General features: G+C 38.8%; 1 protein-coding gene across 1 annotated transcript in view; it reads left to right on the forward strand.

Annotated features, from left to right (window-relative positions):
* PGGT1B (protein geranylgeranyltransferase type I subunit beta) overlaps nucleotides 1-16,037 on the forward strand; it is a gene marked incomplete at both ends in the record, with an annotated part of 32,698 nt that overhangs the window by 5,165 nt on the left and 11,496 nt on the right. The window contains 3 exon segments of the mRNA XM_079548612.1: nucleotides 59-177; nucleotides 8,111-8,178; nucleotides 15,885-16,036. Coding sequence (XP_079404738.1) covers nucleotides 59-177; nucleotides 8,111-8,178; nucleotides 15,885-16,036 — 339 coding nt within the window.

Below are 16,037 nucleotides of genomic sequence, written 5' to 3' on the forward strand. Positions count from 1 at the left end.
TGTTAATCTCCCCATTATATTTATGGTGGGAAGTGTAAGCCTTATCTTTTTCTTTTAGGTTGACAATTGCATTTTTCGCGCTCTCTGGTCTGGATATGTTGGATTCCTTAGATGTGGTGAACAAAGATGATATAATAGAATGGATTTATTCCCTTCAGGTCCTTCCCACAGAAGACAGTGAGTGAGTTTTTAGTTTTTATTTATTGATAATAATTTTACTTTTGCTTTTCACCTGCATAAATAGTGGTATGACTTTAAAAGAAAAAAAGCAACAAAAAACCTCGAACTTGACCTTCATAATTTCAAATAGCAATATCTAGCAATTCTTAGAAACAAATAACATCCTCTTATGAAGTAAAAGTAGAAGTGTTTAGTTTTAACTTCTTTATGTATTTAAAGTGAAGCTATGAAATGAATTTCAAGGTAAGACAGTATAAAATAATAATAATGAAGCTGCACCGTTAAGCATCTCAGAGAAATGTTTCACCTTTTCCTTAAAGAAATGCATTCTGAATAAGCTGTATGGATCTAGAAGTGGTTATATTGACTTGCCCCAGTTGTAGCCATGCCAGAAGCAGCGAGCACAGGTATGGTTATTTGGAACAACTGTTGGAAAAAGGGAGATTAAGAAGCAGAAAGGATAAATACAGTTCCAGTTTTGAAATGAAAAATCTGTTCTCTAGCATTGTGATTTTAATTTACCTCACGTTTGGGGTAGTAATGCTGCTGGTGTGTCCCAGATGTTCCCAAACTGGAAGGTGCACAACAGCTCCAAGCTGGGGAGGGAGCTCACGGGAAGTGGTCCTCTACAGGTGACTTGAAAGAATTTGAGAGAGAGGATATTTCTGGCATTTTTCAGTGGTGGTGCAGGTGAGTGGCTAATAGCAGTGGAGGAGATGGAATGGAGGGAGCTTCGAGTGAGACACTGCTATTTTATGATGACAGGTACTGCATGTTCAGCACTAAACTGGGGATCACTCCAGGCTGGTCTTAGAGCAGAGATAATTCCAGGTGCTCTTCTGTGAAAGAAAAGGACTTTTATGAAGTGAGCATGTGGAAGTCAAGGTTGCTTACAGATATTTACATTCATAAAGAGATTCTCTTTCTTGTTGTGGCAACTCAGAAACTACGAGATCCACTTTGAACATTAATAGATTCTTTTCTTCTGTTATACTCTGAGACAAATTACAGAAAATTGTTCCCACAAGAGAAGGCTCCTGTCCCGTAGTGCTGTAATTTTTTTTCCAAGGTGAACATTCCTTATTTGTAGGAGTTGAACACTTTCTGTTGTGTCCCAGTCTTCAGGACTCTATTCTAACAGAACAGTGAAGCTTCAGGAAAAGAGATTAATTCTTTTTAATTCGTCTTTGATAGAGTTTGAGGTGGTTTTTTTTATTCTACCTAGCCAGTATCTGGGGTACTCCCATAGTCAGAAATCTTCTAGGAATGTCAGTAGGTCAGTATAACTCCCAGAGACAAACACAGAATCCAACAATCCAGGAAAGATGTCTTTTTTTTCTTTTGCTTAGCATTTAACAAAATATAATATTACAGGGCAGTAGCTTTGGGGAAGATGCCACTGGTGCAGCATTCTGTGCTTTTAAATAAGTCTCTTTTTTTTCTGCAAAAGACCAAACTTCCCTCCAGTCCTCTATCCATCAGTTTATGAGAAATCTAATATCAGGCTATCTTGCTTTTGCTGATTACAGTGCTCTGTGCGGTCACTTCACCGCTAAAGTTTCCACATTATTCCATTTCTGTGTTACCTGATGGATAAATACATTACATAAAATGTAAGTAACATTAACAACAACAAAATGGATATTGGATGACCAAATGTTCAGAATGGGAATGTGCACTCTCTTGTAACACGTGCCTTCAATAACATGTATTGGTTTTAGTATTTGTTATTGGGCATCCTTCCAGCAATAGAACCCTGATTCCTTCTTTTGGCCTCTTTGGGGGGGAGGAAAAAAAAAAAAAGCTGAACTTCAGTAGGCTGCAGCACCAGAGCTTCTTTTAAAAGTTTTTGTCCATCTCCAGTTAATGACAGCTAGCTTGCTGCATCAGAATCTTTCCAAGTATCAAAAAAAAAAATAAAAATCTGCTTTTAAAGAGATACTCTTGCAGTTTCTTTGACATGCATGCTGTTACATCCCTTTTTCTGAGAAAGTTTGATTTTTAAACGTTTTAATTATAACATTGTTTAATCATGTCATTTATGGAGTTACAAACTCCAGTAATCTTAAGATTATTGGCAAAATATCTGCCTGCTGGTGGGAAATAGTGAATAAATTCCTTCTGTGCTTTCCTTAATACACACAGCTTTTTCTTCACCTTATTAATTGTCTCTGCCTCAGTCTGCCTGTCCTCTTGTGCAAAATGAGTACGTAAGTGAGTGGCTGAGGGGATATTTAGGAATATTACAGAACTTGGTAGAAAATTCAGACTTTGGTTTATAAGAAGACTTAGTTAAAATCTCACCACATACTGTGATATTTTTTAGTGTGTTTTTATTTACTGGTATGTGATTTGCCTGATGGCTAAGGAAAGCTTCAGTTCTTAGCTTTTAAAATCTTTACGTGAAAGTAAAGCTCATTAATGCAAAATGGTAAGATCTTGATCTTGCTGACTAAGAAAGCAAATGTATTCCTTGTGAACCTAACTGAAATGTACTACACAAAGCTAAAGTTCTGTCTGGGTAAGCTATGTTCTTCTGTGGCTTTGAGAAACGGTTCCTGGGGCTCTTGTGAAACAAGAGAATCATAGAATCACCAAGGTTGGAAAAGACCTAAAAGATCATCCAGTCCAACCGTTCACCTGTCACCAATAGTTCCCACTAAACCATGTCCCTCAACACAACATCCAGCCTTTCCTTGAACACCCCCAGGCTTGGTGACTCCACCACCTCCCTGGGCAGTCCATTCCAGAGCCTGACCACCCCTTCTGAAAAGTAATACTTCCTCATGTCCAGCCTGAATCTCCCCTGCCGTAGCTTGAAGCCATTCCCTCTGGTCCTATCACTAATGGCACGAAAGAAGAGGCCGACCCCCAGCTCACTACAGCCTCCCTTCAGGAAGTTATAGAGAGCAATGAGGTCTCCCCTGAGCCTCCTCTTCTCCAGGCTGAACATTCCCAGCTCCTTCAGCCTCTCCTCATAAGCCCTGTGTTCCAGACCCCTCACCAGCTTTGTTGCCCTCCTCTGAACACATTCCAGGGCCTCAATATCTTTCTTGCAGTGAGGGGCCCAAAACTGGACACAGCACTCGAGGTGCGGCCTCACTTGTGCTGAATATAGGGGAACAATCACCTCTCTGCTCCTGCTTGCAACACTGTTTCTGATGCCAGCCAGGATGCCATTGGCCTTCTTGGCCACCTGGGCACACTGTCGGCTCCTGTTCAGCCGAGCATCAGTCAATACCCCCAGGTCTGTTCCCTCTACGCAGTCCTCCAGCCACACCGCCCCAAGCCTGTAGCGTCGCCTGGGGTTGTTGTAGCCGAAGTGCAGGACCCGGCTTTTGGCCTTGTTGAAACTCATCCCATTGGCTTCAGCCCAGCTCTCCAGCCTGTCCAGATCCCTCTGTAGGGCCTCGCTACCCCCAGGCAGATCCACACTTCCAGCCAATTTGGTGTCATCTGTAAACTTACTGAGGGTGCACTTGATGCCCTCATCGAGGTCATCAATAAAGATATGAATATCAATAAAGATATGATAAAGATGCATCCAAGTGATGCCCTTCAAGTACTGTAACTGCTTTCAGCTCATGTGTTTTAGAAACTGTCCCAGTACCAGTTAGGAGAAGAGAGTGGTGTGTCACACATCGTAACTGATCCTCACACAGAAATCTACTGTTACTAGATGATTGCTTGAACTTATTGCTGTCTTCTGTAACTATCAAAATATATGTAGAGATGTTGTCTCTGTAGATTCTGGTGATTTTACTTTTCCTGCACATGTAGCAAATGTTCTGCTTAGGTGCATGGCTAATCCATGGTGTTTGTTTCGTTTGTGTGTTCAATGCATTCTCATTAAGACTTCACTGTTTTCTTTTAGAGAGAAGTTGAAATCTTGAAAATGCTTTTTCTCTTTCTTGTTTTCCTTTTCAAGGTGGATGAGGAAAGGTCTCTTACAAGCCTTATCAGAAATTATGTATTTGGACTAAGACATACTTCTTGGAAGTTCTAGTGAAATTTCCAAAGGATTCATCAGATTTTTGTTCTGTCAGAGCTTACTTTCTTTCTCCTAAAGCAGGATCTGAGCAGAATTTCAAATTTTGAACTTCTTCTCAACATAAGAAGTTGTAACCTGCTTTAGCTGGGTATGCTGACTGTCTTTGACTATCTGAAGCTGTAATTTCTTGGTTTGCATTTTAAGATTTTAAAGGTTTCTAAGATGGGTGATGTGAATGCGAAGAACTAATAGTAAAATGTGCCATTCTTTCCATCTAAGGCTGATCATAGAAGATAAATAACAAAAGTGTCCTTTCTGTAAAAAGAAAGCTCCTAGCTCTTAGAATAAGTCACCCCTGGTTATCACTTGGAGTTCTGATGTCATAAGGACTTTCTGGCCTGGAAATACTTAAATGATGTGGTTTTCCTCAAGGTAAAATCTCAGCTCCTTATGTAAATGCGGAGTCTTTTGGTTTGAGAAATGATTAAATTTATTTGTGTTGTCACTATGAAGCTTTCTTCCGTGTGTTTTTTTTTTTTTTGCTTAGCTTGTAACATGTGCATTGATTGATGTAAAGTTTATTAAGCTGTTTATCTTTGGCTATTTCAGGAAGTATTGAAGTATGCTTAACTCTGAAAGTGAACATCAGGTGGTACCAATTCTTAATAGAAGTTAGACTCAGTACTTCACCTGATGGCTGGGGGCTTGAACTGATGGATCCAGCAATTTTTTACAAAACACATAAATTATGATTCATTTTTATTAATTAGAGTATGTTTTTTTTATAATTCTGTTACTGACTGGCTATTTGCACCTCAAGAAAGTAATGCTAGTCAAACTCTAATCTATTTCATAAGATCAGAAATGCAGATAGCTTTTACTAAAGTTGTAAAACCAGCTTTGCAGAAAGTGAGATGTTGTGCTTAAACTGAAAGACAGTGTTTTTTTCCATAATTTTCCTTTGATTCCCACTTGGTTCAGAACTTGTGTGTGCAACAGGAAGCTAAAAAACTTGACACATGAGGTCAGTGTGGCAGTTATCTGGTTAAAAATTATCTGTTTTCACTTTCTGTTTAACAGTTCCTTTTATTAGCTCAGCACTGTATTTTTTTTAGTTCAAGAATTGCAACTGTAAATTAAGCATTCATTTGTAGTCTTGAAGCTCTGAGAATAATCTGTTGTGACCACATTCATGACAGTTATTTTTTTTTTATTAATTTTTTTTTGGAAGAGGAGATAAAATTTCACTTTTGAGATTACATAGTAGAGAGGATGCTGAAAAGTCAAACCACTGTGTTTCTAGGAGCCAGTGTGTAAAGCCTGGGATTGGAAACCAAAAGCAACTGTTCAAACAAAATTTTAGATCACTGACAGCATTTGAGTATTACCCCTAGTGGTTTCCAGTTGTTAGCAGTTTGGTGGTGCTATAGAAGTTTTAAAACACTGCAGAGAAGCTGAACAGCTAAAGGGAATAATGGCTTCTGATTTCCTTCAAGTAGTTCATTTTTTATTATGCCTTGTAACTGTCTCTGACTGTCATGTAAAAAGCCAGTCAAGGTAACTCACCAACAGCAACTGTGCCTGGATTTCATATTGCCATTCTATGTTCATAATGTAATATTATTCATGATAAGGATCAGCTTTTCCAGGCGGAGTTCTTTCACCTAGCAATTAGAATCTGAGTTCTGTTTGACTGCAAAGCTGTCCTAATTGTAGTACGACTTTCTTTTTAGCAGCCCAGACTAGTTACATGTCAGCAGGGTAAAAACTGCCTTCTGGATTAAGGTTTTCCGTATTTGTGCTAATTGAAAGTATATTTTATAGTTTACTTAAGCATATTTGACCTGGGTTATATTTTACTGAAAAGGGGGCATGTGAATAACAATTTCTTCCACTCTTGCCTAGGAAGTCTCTTAGTTAAGAAATAGGAATTCTAGTTGTCCCCTTCCAGAGTTTTTCATGTTGTATTATTTTCCGAACTGCGATGCTTTTTGAGAACCAGGCTTCGGGACCTTAAATTACTCCTTCAGATTACTATTTATTGTGTGCTTCAGAATCTTTTGCAACATGGAACAGATTGAGGGCGCCCTCAGCAAGTTTGCTGATGACACCAACCTGATACAATAGAAGGAGGGAAGAGCATACAGAAGGAGCTGGGTAGGCTTGAAAAGTGAGTCCATGGGAACCTAAGGAAATTCAGTAAGGCCAAGTGCAAGTTCTTGTACTAGGGTTGAGTCAATTCCATATCTGTGTACAGACTGGGAAAAGAACTCATTGAGAACAGCCCTGCAGAGCAGGGCTTTGGTTTCTGGTGGGCGGAAAGCTGGGCGTGAGCCAGCAGTGTGTGCTTGTAGCCCAGAAGGCCAACAGTATCTTGGGCTGCATTTACATTGGGGTGGCAGAGGACGGGGGAACTGATTGTTCCTCTGTGTGTGATAAACTGCACGTAATTGGTAGACTGCATTATGTCTGTTGTTGTCCAGTTATGTAGGTCACTCTGAAAGTAATGCTTCCTGTTTATTTCCGTGGAAAATACAACAGATGAAAAGAACACTGAGTGATAGAGCAAAATCTCAACTACTAAACACTACTTTTCAACATAGTTACCACCATTAGCTATGCATTTTCACCACTGATGGACAAGAGCCTGCATGCCACACTTATAAAAACGTGCGCCAGCAGAGTTGACCCACTGTTGCCATCCGCGCTGCTGAAGTGCACCACTCACTACTTTACCATCTGACAAACACTATTTGGTCTCCACAAACATTCAGCAAGTGCCTGTGAGAGTCAGTGCATGACGCTTTTTCCCAAGAAGGAGCTTGTTTAGATACCTTTATATGTGCTTCCATGTCAGATGGCATTTGGTAACGCCATTCCTGCACTGCTGCCTGTCACAGCAACAGACCGTAACAGTATTGGTGGGAAAGTTCAACCACCAATATCCATTTCTGAAGCTGTGGGCCAACAGAAATAGAAGGTATTACTTTTGGAGCAGCCATTGTAGCAGAGTGCAAATTTCCCTAATCTCAATGAAGGTTTTTGGATCCAAGACTGAAGGAAAAAAAAAAAGCAACCATGGAAAGATAACTTAAGAACACCTGAGCACTGTGGAACTACAGTAGTTACTAGACTTTACTTTCAGATTCTGAGGAGTAAAGAAATAAGAGTATTTGCTGCAGAAGCTGTACAATGATCGGCTCTAAAAAGTACTTCTCATGCACTTCTGCATGCCTAATGCACTTCTGTAATACATGCCTAGGTATTCTGACATGTTTAAAACATCGTAACAGAATCACTAGTAGGGGTGTTTGGTAGTGAAAATATTCTTCACCTGTGTTTTGAATGAGGGGGAGGAATGGCTTAAATTTAAAAATTGCTGTTCACCTTGATTTAACTTTATCTCTCAAACAGTAAAGTCAGTGCTAGCTTGAAACAGCAGATAGTGTATTTGTTCTTGTACGTGTTGCTAAGTATCATAAAACAATTCTATGTGGGAACAGAGGGTATTGACAGTCAGGAAATCAGAGAAGAAAATATTCTATTAACTTGGTGCTCTCATACAGGGAAGTAATCGTTTTATTTTTCTTTGTCTTGTGGGAGGCTGGTGGAAACTTCTCTGCTAATGTGAACAGCTGTCTCCACCAAGTGGGGAAAGAAAAAGAAAGATCTGTTGTTTTGTTATGCCAGAAGAATTGATTTAACTTTTGGGTTTTTTTATGTTTGGTTGGTATGTTGTTTCGTGTTTGTTATTGTTTGTACTAATCAGAATGATAATAGACTGAAGTTGGGAACATACCGTAGCACACGTGTAAATTCTGATAGTACTGTGAATGATGTTGCACTAACAGATCTTGATTTTGAATAGAGAATTATGGTTAACAGTGAATGTTTCAGCAAAGCAAACTGGTTGAATCTTTATTTTTTTGTCTTCTCCAGAATCAAACTTGAATCGCTGTGGATTCAGAGGCTCTTCATATTTAGGGATGCCGTTCAATCCCTCCAAGGTCAGTTATTTGTGTTTGGAGAGGTGCTTTATCAATTAGGCTGTAAGTTATCTGGTGTCTTTTTTATAACAATATCTGAAGAATTGTGCAATATCTTGAAAGTAGGGGTTTAACTGCTGTTAACACATTGAAACGTTTGCAGCGCTTTTAAGAATCATGCAGCACTTCTGAAATGGTGGTGCTTTTATTTCAGAGGCAGTGGAGAAACTTCTGTCCCTTGATTTGCTTTGATATTTATTTGTTTTTACACTACAGATGGTGTCTGCAGTGAGCTCTATAGTAAAATGAATTAATCCTCTGTTTTAATTGGAATTAATCTCAGTAGCGATCAGTTGAAGGGAAGAAAGCAAAACTGCTTACAGCCTAAATACTGTAGGATTTCTACTGATAATTGAAGTTTAAAGAGAAAATAGTAGGCAGTCATGTCAGTATATTTGTATATTTAAAAATGACTGATCTAGTCAGAACAGAACCAGTTAATCATTCACCAGTCCACACAGTCACAGAATATCCCAAGTCAGGGTATTGATCCTCAGAAGGATCACTGCTGCTACTACTGCTGCTGCTACTACTATTACTGCTGCTGCCTTCATCCACAGCTCAAACCCTATATCTTAGAGTATTGTCTGGATGCTTCTTGAACTCCATCAGCTTGGGGCCATGGCCATTACCTTGAGGACGCTGTTTCAGTGCCAGACCAATCTCCAGTGAAGAACCATTTTCTCACACCCATCATGAACCTCCCCTGAGGCAGCTCCATGCCATTTCCTTGGGCCTTCTGCTGCCACTGGAGAGCAGAGCTCAGCACTGCCCCTTCACTCCCTGTGAAAGCCGCAGCCACCACGAAACCTCCCTCAGCTCCTCTGCTCTGGGCTGAACAAATCAAAGGACTTCAGCCCCTCCTCATACATCTTCCCCTTTAGACTCTCCTCCATCCTGATAGCCTTCTACAAACACTCTTATATATAGTTAAATAGATAAATAGTTTTATCTTTTTATACTGTGGTGCCCAAATCTGCATGTAGTGCTCAACATGAGGCCACTGCATCAGCAGAGAGCAGAATGGAACAGTCTTTTCTCTTGCCCACTGGCAGTGCAAGGCCTGATGCACCCCAGGGTGTAGTTGGATATTTTGGCTCCCAAGACACACTTCTGTCTCAGACTCAGCTTGCTGTCAACCAGAACACCCAGATTCCTTTCTGCATGGCTGCTTTCCAGTCTACATATAGCCAAGTTATCCTGGTGATTGCCCAGCTCTCTAGTTTGTCTGCAAGGCAAATCTCTCTTGCAAATCTCTGCAAGTCCTCTGCAAGGCCCTCAAAGAGAATCAAGAGCTCCTCCCAGTTTAGTGTCATCCACAAACTGATTTAGTAGATGTTCAAGTCCTGTATCCCAAGTCATTGGTGAAAATACTTAAAAGAATTGGCACTAGGATGGAGCCCTGTGGAACTACACTGGTGACTAGCTGCCAGTCTGATAGCACATTTACCCCCACCATAGCCCCTCTGTGCCTGATCTGCCAGCCAGTTGTAAGCCTATCACTTTATGAATTTGTTTATCTGTATGATAGACATTTTGTCCATCATAATACTGTTTTATGTTGTGCTTTTACTGTGGTATAGTGGCATAGCAAACTGAATAAAGACATAACTTTATTCAGACCAGACCGAGGTCATAAAAATGCTCAGTCACATTTTGTCAAAGGTTTGAGTCAGCGTCATGCAATGTAGTTCTTGAACATGTATTTTGTAACCTTTTTCAAGTTCTCCCTATTGCTTGCTGAATAAAGCTGAATGGGTGAGTTCTGCATGTAATTCTGACATCTTGTATAGCTTTCTTAAGACAAAAACACAGAAATGACAAATGACATTATCATTAGCCCATTATGTGGCTGGTATTTTTTTAGTATTTTAATTTAATGCTCAGTAATAGAACGTGATAGAACGTGCATGTCTCAGACTTAAATATTATCCTTTCAGGAAATGTATTGCAGGCCATCCTTACCTCATAATGTGTCAACCAGTCCACAGAAGGAACAAAGGAATGGAATCATGTAACCTGTGGAAATCATTTACATGTTTGTCCATTCATTATCTCCAGAAAAGCATTTCCAGATAATTGTGCTTTTTTATTAAAGCATTGGGATTTCTATTCATAATACCTTGTTATTGCTTCTACATTAAAGGAAGCATATTTGGTTGATGTGTAGGCTTACAAAGGTTTGAAGGATTTTCAGTACTATTGGCTGAAAATGTTCTGAAATGACTTAGAGATTAAACAAGTTGAGTGACTTTCAGTACTGTTTAAGGCCTTGTCATTTTTCTTTATTCATTATTTTAAATGCTGGTAAGCATTTTGGACTTGCATTGGCAGTTGTTTATTTATTGCATGCCCCTATAGTGGTTTCATTTTTGAGCTCTGGGAAGCTGCCATTGCTGGAGGTAGCCAAATCTCTCTGGAAACTATGAACCTTACAAGATAATACAGAAGAATCAAGACATACATTAGATTCTCTCAACTTTGCTTGATGTTTTCAGGATAGTTCTTTTGGTTGTTGTTGTTTGTTTGTTTTTTACTTTCTGTTTTCAGCTGTTGTTCTTTTAGTGTTTGATGGTGGTCTCTCTGCAACTCTTTGCATTGGTAAGAAAAAATAAAATAAAAACTTGACCAAGTCACAGCACAGTCTTAAAAATCCTTGAAAATCTTAATTCAGAAAGCCACTTTTTAAGAAAGACATTCTTAAACATGAACCATTTAAATTAGATTTTTTTTTTTTTTTCTGAGGTGGCTCTGGGTTCTGTGTTCTCTCAGTTTTGAAGTTACTGAAATTACACAAACTTTTGAAAATCGGGGCTAACAATCTCCTTACAGTTTCAGATGGGTCTAGATATTTTCAAACTGTTAAAATGTATTTTAGGAGCTAGATTGAAGGCCAGTACCCGGAACTATTTATAACATTGAGGTAAATAGCATATGCTTTCACTTGGAGAAAAACAAAAAAGATCTGTTTTGCCTTCTTGACACAGGCTTGCATTTTTCCTAGGCCGAAATGATCCATATTTGTAACACCAATGCCAAGAGAGAAAAAATCTTGAAAAGTCAGACTGCCTCTGTAGGAATATTTTGTAGCACTTCTTAGATTTTCAGAAAGATCTTGCCTGTGTTTTCAAAGCAGAGAGTGAGTCTTAAAAACTGCTGGTTACCATGAGTTAAGCTTATAGCTGTTCTGGTGAATGTGCTGTGGAATTTTATCATGGCAGTGAACAAGACCTGAATCTTTGAAAGCTTTGCATCACTTTGCATCTTTAAGTGTTAATTTTAAGGGAGACCTCATATTGTGGAGACCATGATGGTAAATCACATAGAGTAGGACTGTTTTTCTCCGCACAAGAACCAAGTTAATGTTTCCAGTGTGACCTGAAAACTGCAGTTATCACAAAACCTGAGTTGCATAGATAACTTGGTTGTATTCCTGTGGTTGTCTTCTCACAGTGTGTCTACACGACATTTTAATTCAGACCAGCAGAGAACTTCATAACTACGCTTCAGTGTGCTTGCTCCACAGGAATAATGCACACTAACTGAGCTCCTTAGAATGAAAGTTGACTAGCAAACACATCCCAAATGCACTTTGTGCTCCAAGGAGCCATACTACAGCTGGCCTCAATTCTGCAGCACATGTGATGTGGGCACTGGGATAGCAACATTGGCTGTACTGATCTGCATTGTTCTGTAATGTAGTTATAGCCTTAGTGGGCTACTTGTGTATTTGCTGGTGCTGTTTTTTGAGCAGTAACTGTTACCATTCTTAAAACAATTTCATTTTGTTTGTCTTTGTCCTTGGCCTATGAAGCTCACAGTTTCCAGTGGTGACAGCAGTGTTCCTTTTGTGCTGAGAATGGTAGCTTGCTTAGCTGCTGCTGCTCCTATTGCATTGACTTATAATGTCTACAAAGCCGAAATAGTTCCATTTCTAGTTTCATTTGTAGATCTTAAGAAGAACTTCTCATCAAATCTCAAGGTACCCATTAAATATCAATTGCTTTGACTACAGCATCTTTCTTAAACATAGGCCAGGCTTTTACAAAAGGTCTGGCTGACTTTATTCTTCATAGCAAAGACAGTAGAGTAGCACTTCCTCCCATCCATGGAAATTTTAGAGTTACTAGCAGTCATCTCATAAAACCTTTGAGACACGCTGTAGCCTTTCTTTAGAGGAGCCACTGCAGTCCTACTTTGTGATAGCAAGTTGTCTCAGTTCTGGTTCCTTCAACTCCTATGAATTCTCAACTTCCTCTTTAACTGGAAAAAAAAAATACAGTTTTATTGGAAAGAAGGGAGTTGTTTGTTTGGTTGGTTTTACTTCTTTCTCCTCCTATAATTTCCAGTTCTTCTGATTGATGTCCTATCAAAGGCATCTTTTATTCTTACTCAGTTGTGTCTGTCTCATTAGTGTGTAAAGCATGCATTGGTACGTATAGGTACAAAACCAAATGTGGTGAGTAGTATCACAGTGAACTTGAAATAATTACATGGATTCTAGAAGATAAAGTGAATTTCAATACATTTAAAAATTGAGTAATTGTGATTAAGGAACAGGTTGCATTCATTTTCTGGTGAATATCTATATTGTTGTATATTTTACAATAATTGTATATTGAAAACAATCACCTGTTAGACTATGAAGAGCTCCTAAGATCCTACCATAATTATACATATGAAACTCTATCTTGGCTTTTGCCAGTATGCCTTTTAGTAATTCTGTTGATGATTCTGAGTCATCTGTTTTTTAATTCAAATTTATTGTAATATTAGATGCAATTATTGGGATTTTTGGCTGAAAGGCAAATGTATTCTTTCAGACTCTCTGTCATTTCCATTGACGTTTATTAATTACGTATCAAAATATCTACCAGTATTGCAATTTATTGTGTAAAGAATTGAATTACTTGCCAGAAAATAATCCTGTTCTGAAGGAGGACTATGAGTTGTATAGGTAGCTGTGTAACCTAATAGCATCTGTTCTTGAGAGCACCTCCCTGATTCCATATATAATGACACTTGGAAATTATGCACTTCAACAATCTTTTCTGCCTTACCCGTACCTGAGTGTTTATGTGGATGCTTGATAATAGAGAAAGGTGGCAGTACTAATTTAGGTATTAATTTCATGAAGTGTAGCCGAAAGATACTACTGTTTGCTTTATATGCATCACACAAGTACGTATTGTGCTCCTTATTAAAACTACCTCACTTGCACATTTTTGCTAATACTCTGCTTGGAAAAACATTGTGCTACTGCTACATGTTGAAATGTTTGTATGGAAAAGTATGTGGATGTGGAATTTGAGCTTTGTGCAGATGCTAAAGTGATGGATCCAGTTCGGAGGAGAGAATGGTACAGTTCAGTTTCAAGATCGTACTATGTATCTTATATATATGCTTATAACATTTTTTCAGCAGCCCATTTTTACTGCAGTGAGTGAAACAAAGGACCCAATTATTTAAATGTCTGTAGGCCACCAAAGCTCTACAGCTTCTGTGGAACTGATGCGGATATAGAAATGTACAATAAAGAAAATTTGGTGAACAAAGAATTTTAAGTTATTTTATGTAGATGTTATGTGAAAAATTGTTACTAGGAGAATACTGGAAACTACAGATGCCTTAAAAAATTTCCCAAATATCCCAGGACATTTGTATTAGAAGTTTTTGATAGAATTTTCATAAGTGTTGTTGTAAAAAGTCAAGTTAGAATATCTTCAGAGTAAAGCTAACTTGCTTAGTAAATACAGTCTTCCTGTGAAAATTATATTTTTTAAAGTAAAGTTTAAGTGTTTCACAATATCCGTTCAATTGCTCCTGATGTCAGCACTGCTGTTGAGATGGACTAGCTTGACAAACGGCTTTACAAACATGTCAGCAGAGCAGTGGTGCACAGTTAACATTGATTTGCAGGCTCTGTACCCTACATTGTGTGAAATGAACAGATGGATCTTCTGCACATCCCCTACTCCATGTTATTCTGAGTAAGGCAAAATTAATTGTTCTTCTCATTACAATTTGACTTCAATTATAGGGACATTTGAAAGCTTAGTTTTCTTCGTAGTTACTAACTGGACCTGCAGTCAGTCCTAATGGCAGAGAACCTTTCAGAATATTTCTCTGCTGCTGCTGCGTATCTCATATTTTATTTGTCAAAATTTGAGCAGTTTTAATTACAGAACTGGAATATTGAGAATTCTTTCTGTTTCAGAACTGGTCCAGGTGTGGGTTTTTGGATTAGACACCTCCTTTGCTTAGAAGTAAATTTATCAGCTGCTTTAAACTGAAAACTTGTTTTGTGTCAAAGCAAGTTTGTATTATCCTGTACATCTGGATTTTTGCAGCAGGACTTATTGTAGTTGGAATAAGCTAATGGGTCACAAGTATTGGGCCCCTAACAGTGCGCATCTTATGGGGAAGATATTTTGAAAAGAAGATTTTGGGTACTGTTAGAATGCCTGTATTGGTATGGTTGGCCAACTTGCTCCTCCTGGGTACAAAAGAGGGCAGAGCCAGATTCTTTTCAGTGGTGTGCAGTGCCACAATAAGAGGCAGTGGTGACAAACTGAAAGAGGAGGTTCTTTCTGACCAGCAGGAAGCACTTCAGTGCTGTGCAGTGACAGAGCCCTGGCACAGTTTGCTCAGAGAGGCTGTGCAGCCTCTTCCTTGGAGATCTCCAAAAGCCAGCTAGACATGTTCCTGGACACCGTGTTTTAGGTGTCCTTGCTTGAGCAGTGCTTGGATCAGATACGTACTGAAGTCCCTGCAAACATCAGTCGTGCTGTGTTTTTGTGACTGTGGATGTGAGCGTCGTTAAGAGAGTGATGGGAGCACTGGTACCTCAGGGGCAGAAATGGGCTCTGTTGAGACAAATTGTAATTTGAAAATTTGCTTGTTGAGGCTGCTCAGTATAGCTTTCATCATGTTTAAAAACAAACAAAAAAAATATTGCAGAATGAACAAGCCTAAGTACCCAAAACCATCTTGTTATTTGTGGTTTGTGTTGTCATCCAGTGGTGCAATCCTGGATTGTTTACATCACAGGCAAAAATAAAAACCCAGGTGTGTTATTGTCTTCTGTCCCTCGTTTTGTGATTTATGCTGTCATTGTTTAACTTTCATTTAAGCTTCTCAGTTGATTTTATTTGCTCTTTAAATACTTTGCTTAAGCTCTGATTATTGTTTTAAAGTATAAATGAAAATAAGTGACATGGTAATCTTTTATTGCTTCAGATGACAGAGACTGATAATAATGCCCTGCATTGCTTTCTTCTTGTAGATTAGATTCTAAAACCTGTGGGGAGGATCTCCAGGCTCTTTAACAGTCAGCTTACCCTACTGCAAGGAAGCTAATGTCCATTGATGTCCCAAGATAAACTTTGATCTAGTTTATATGCTTAACTGTTGCATAGATATCAGGCTTCACAAAAGATCTCTTCTGAACTTTCATACTGACCTACTGATAAAGGTGGCAGAACTGTGAAGTACTTGATTTAACTCAGAAGAGTTGAATGGAATGTCTTCAGTTTAAGCCTAATCAGTGAAGAGAAATTAACTGTTTACCTCTTTTTCCTTTTTTTTTCCTTTTCCAGTTGGATGCCTGACAAAAGATGTGGCAATGTTTCAGTCTTTTATTTCTTGCTTTTTTTTTTTTCTTCTAGGGCTCAGATGTATCTCATCCTTATGATAGTGGGCACATAGCAATGACTTACACAGGTCTGTCGTGTCTGCTTATTCTTGGAGATGATTTAAGCCGAGTAAATAAAGATGCCTTACTGGCAGGACTGAGAGCTCTCCAGCTAGAGGATGGAAGG

Source organism: Tetrao urogallus (assembly GCF_951394365.1).
Source record: "Tetrao urogallus genome assembly, chromosome: Z".
Taxonomy (NCBI): Eukaryota; Metazoa; Chordata; class Aves; order Galliformes; family Phasianidae; genus Tetrao; species Tetrao urogallus.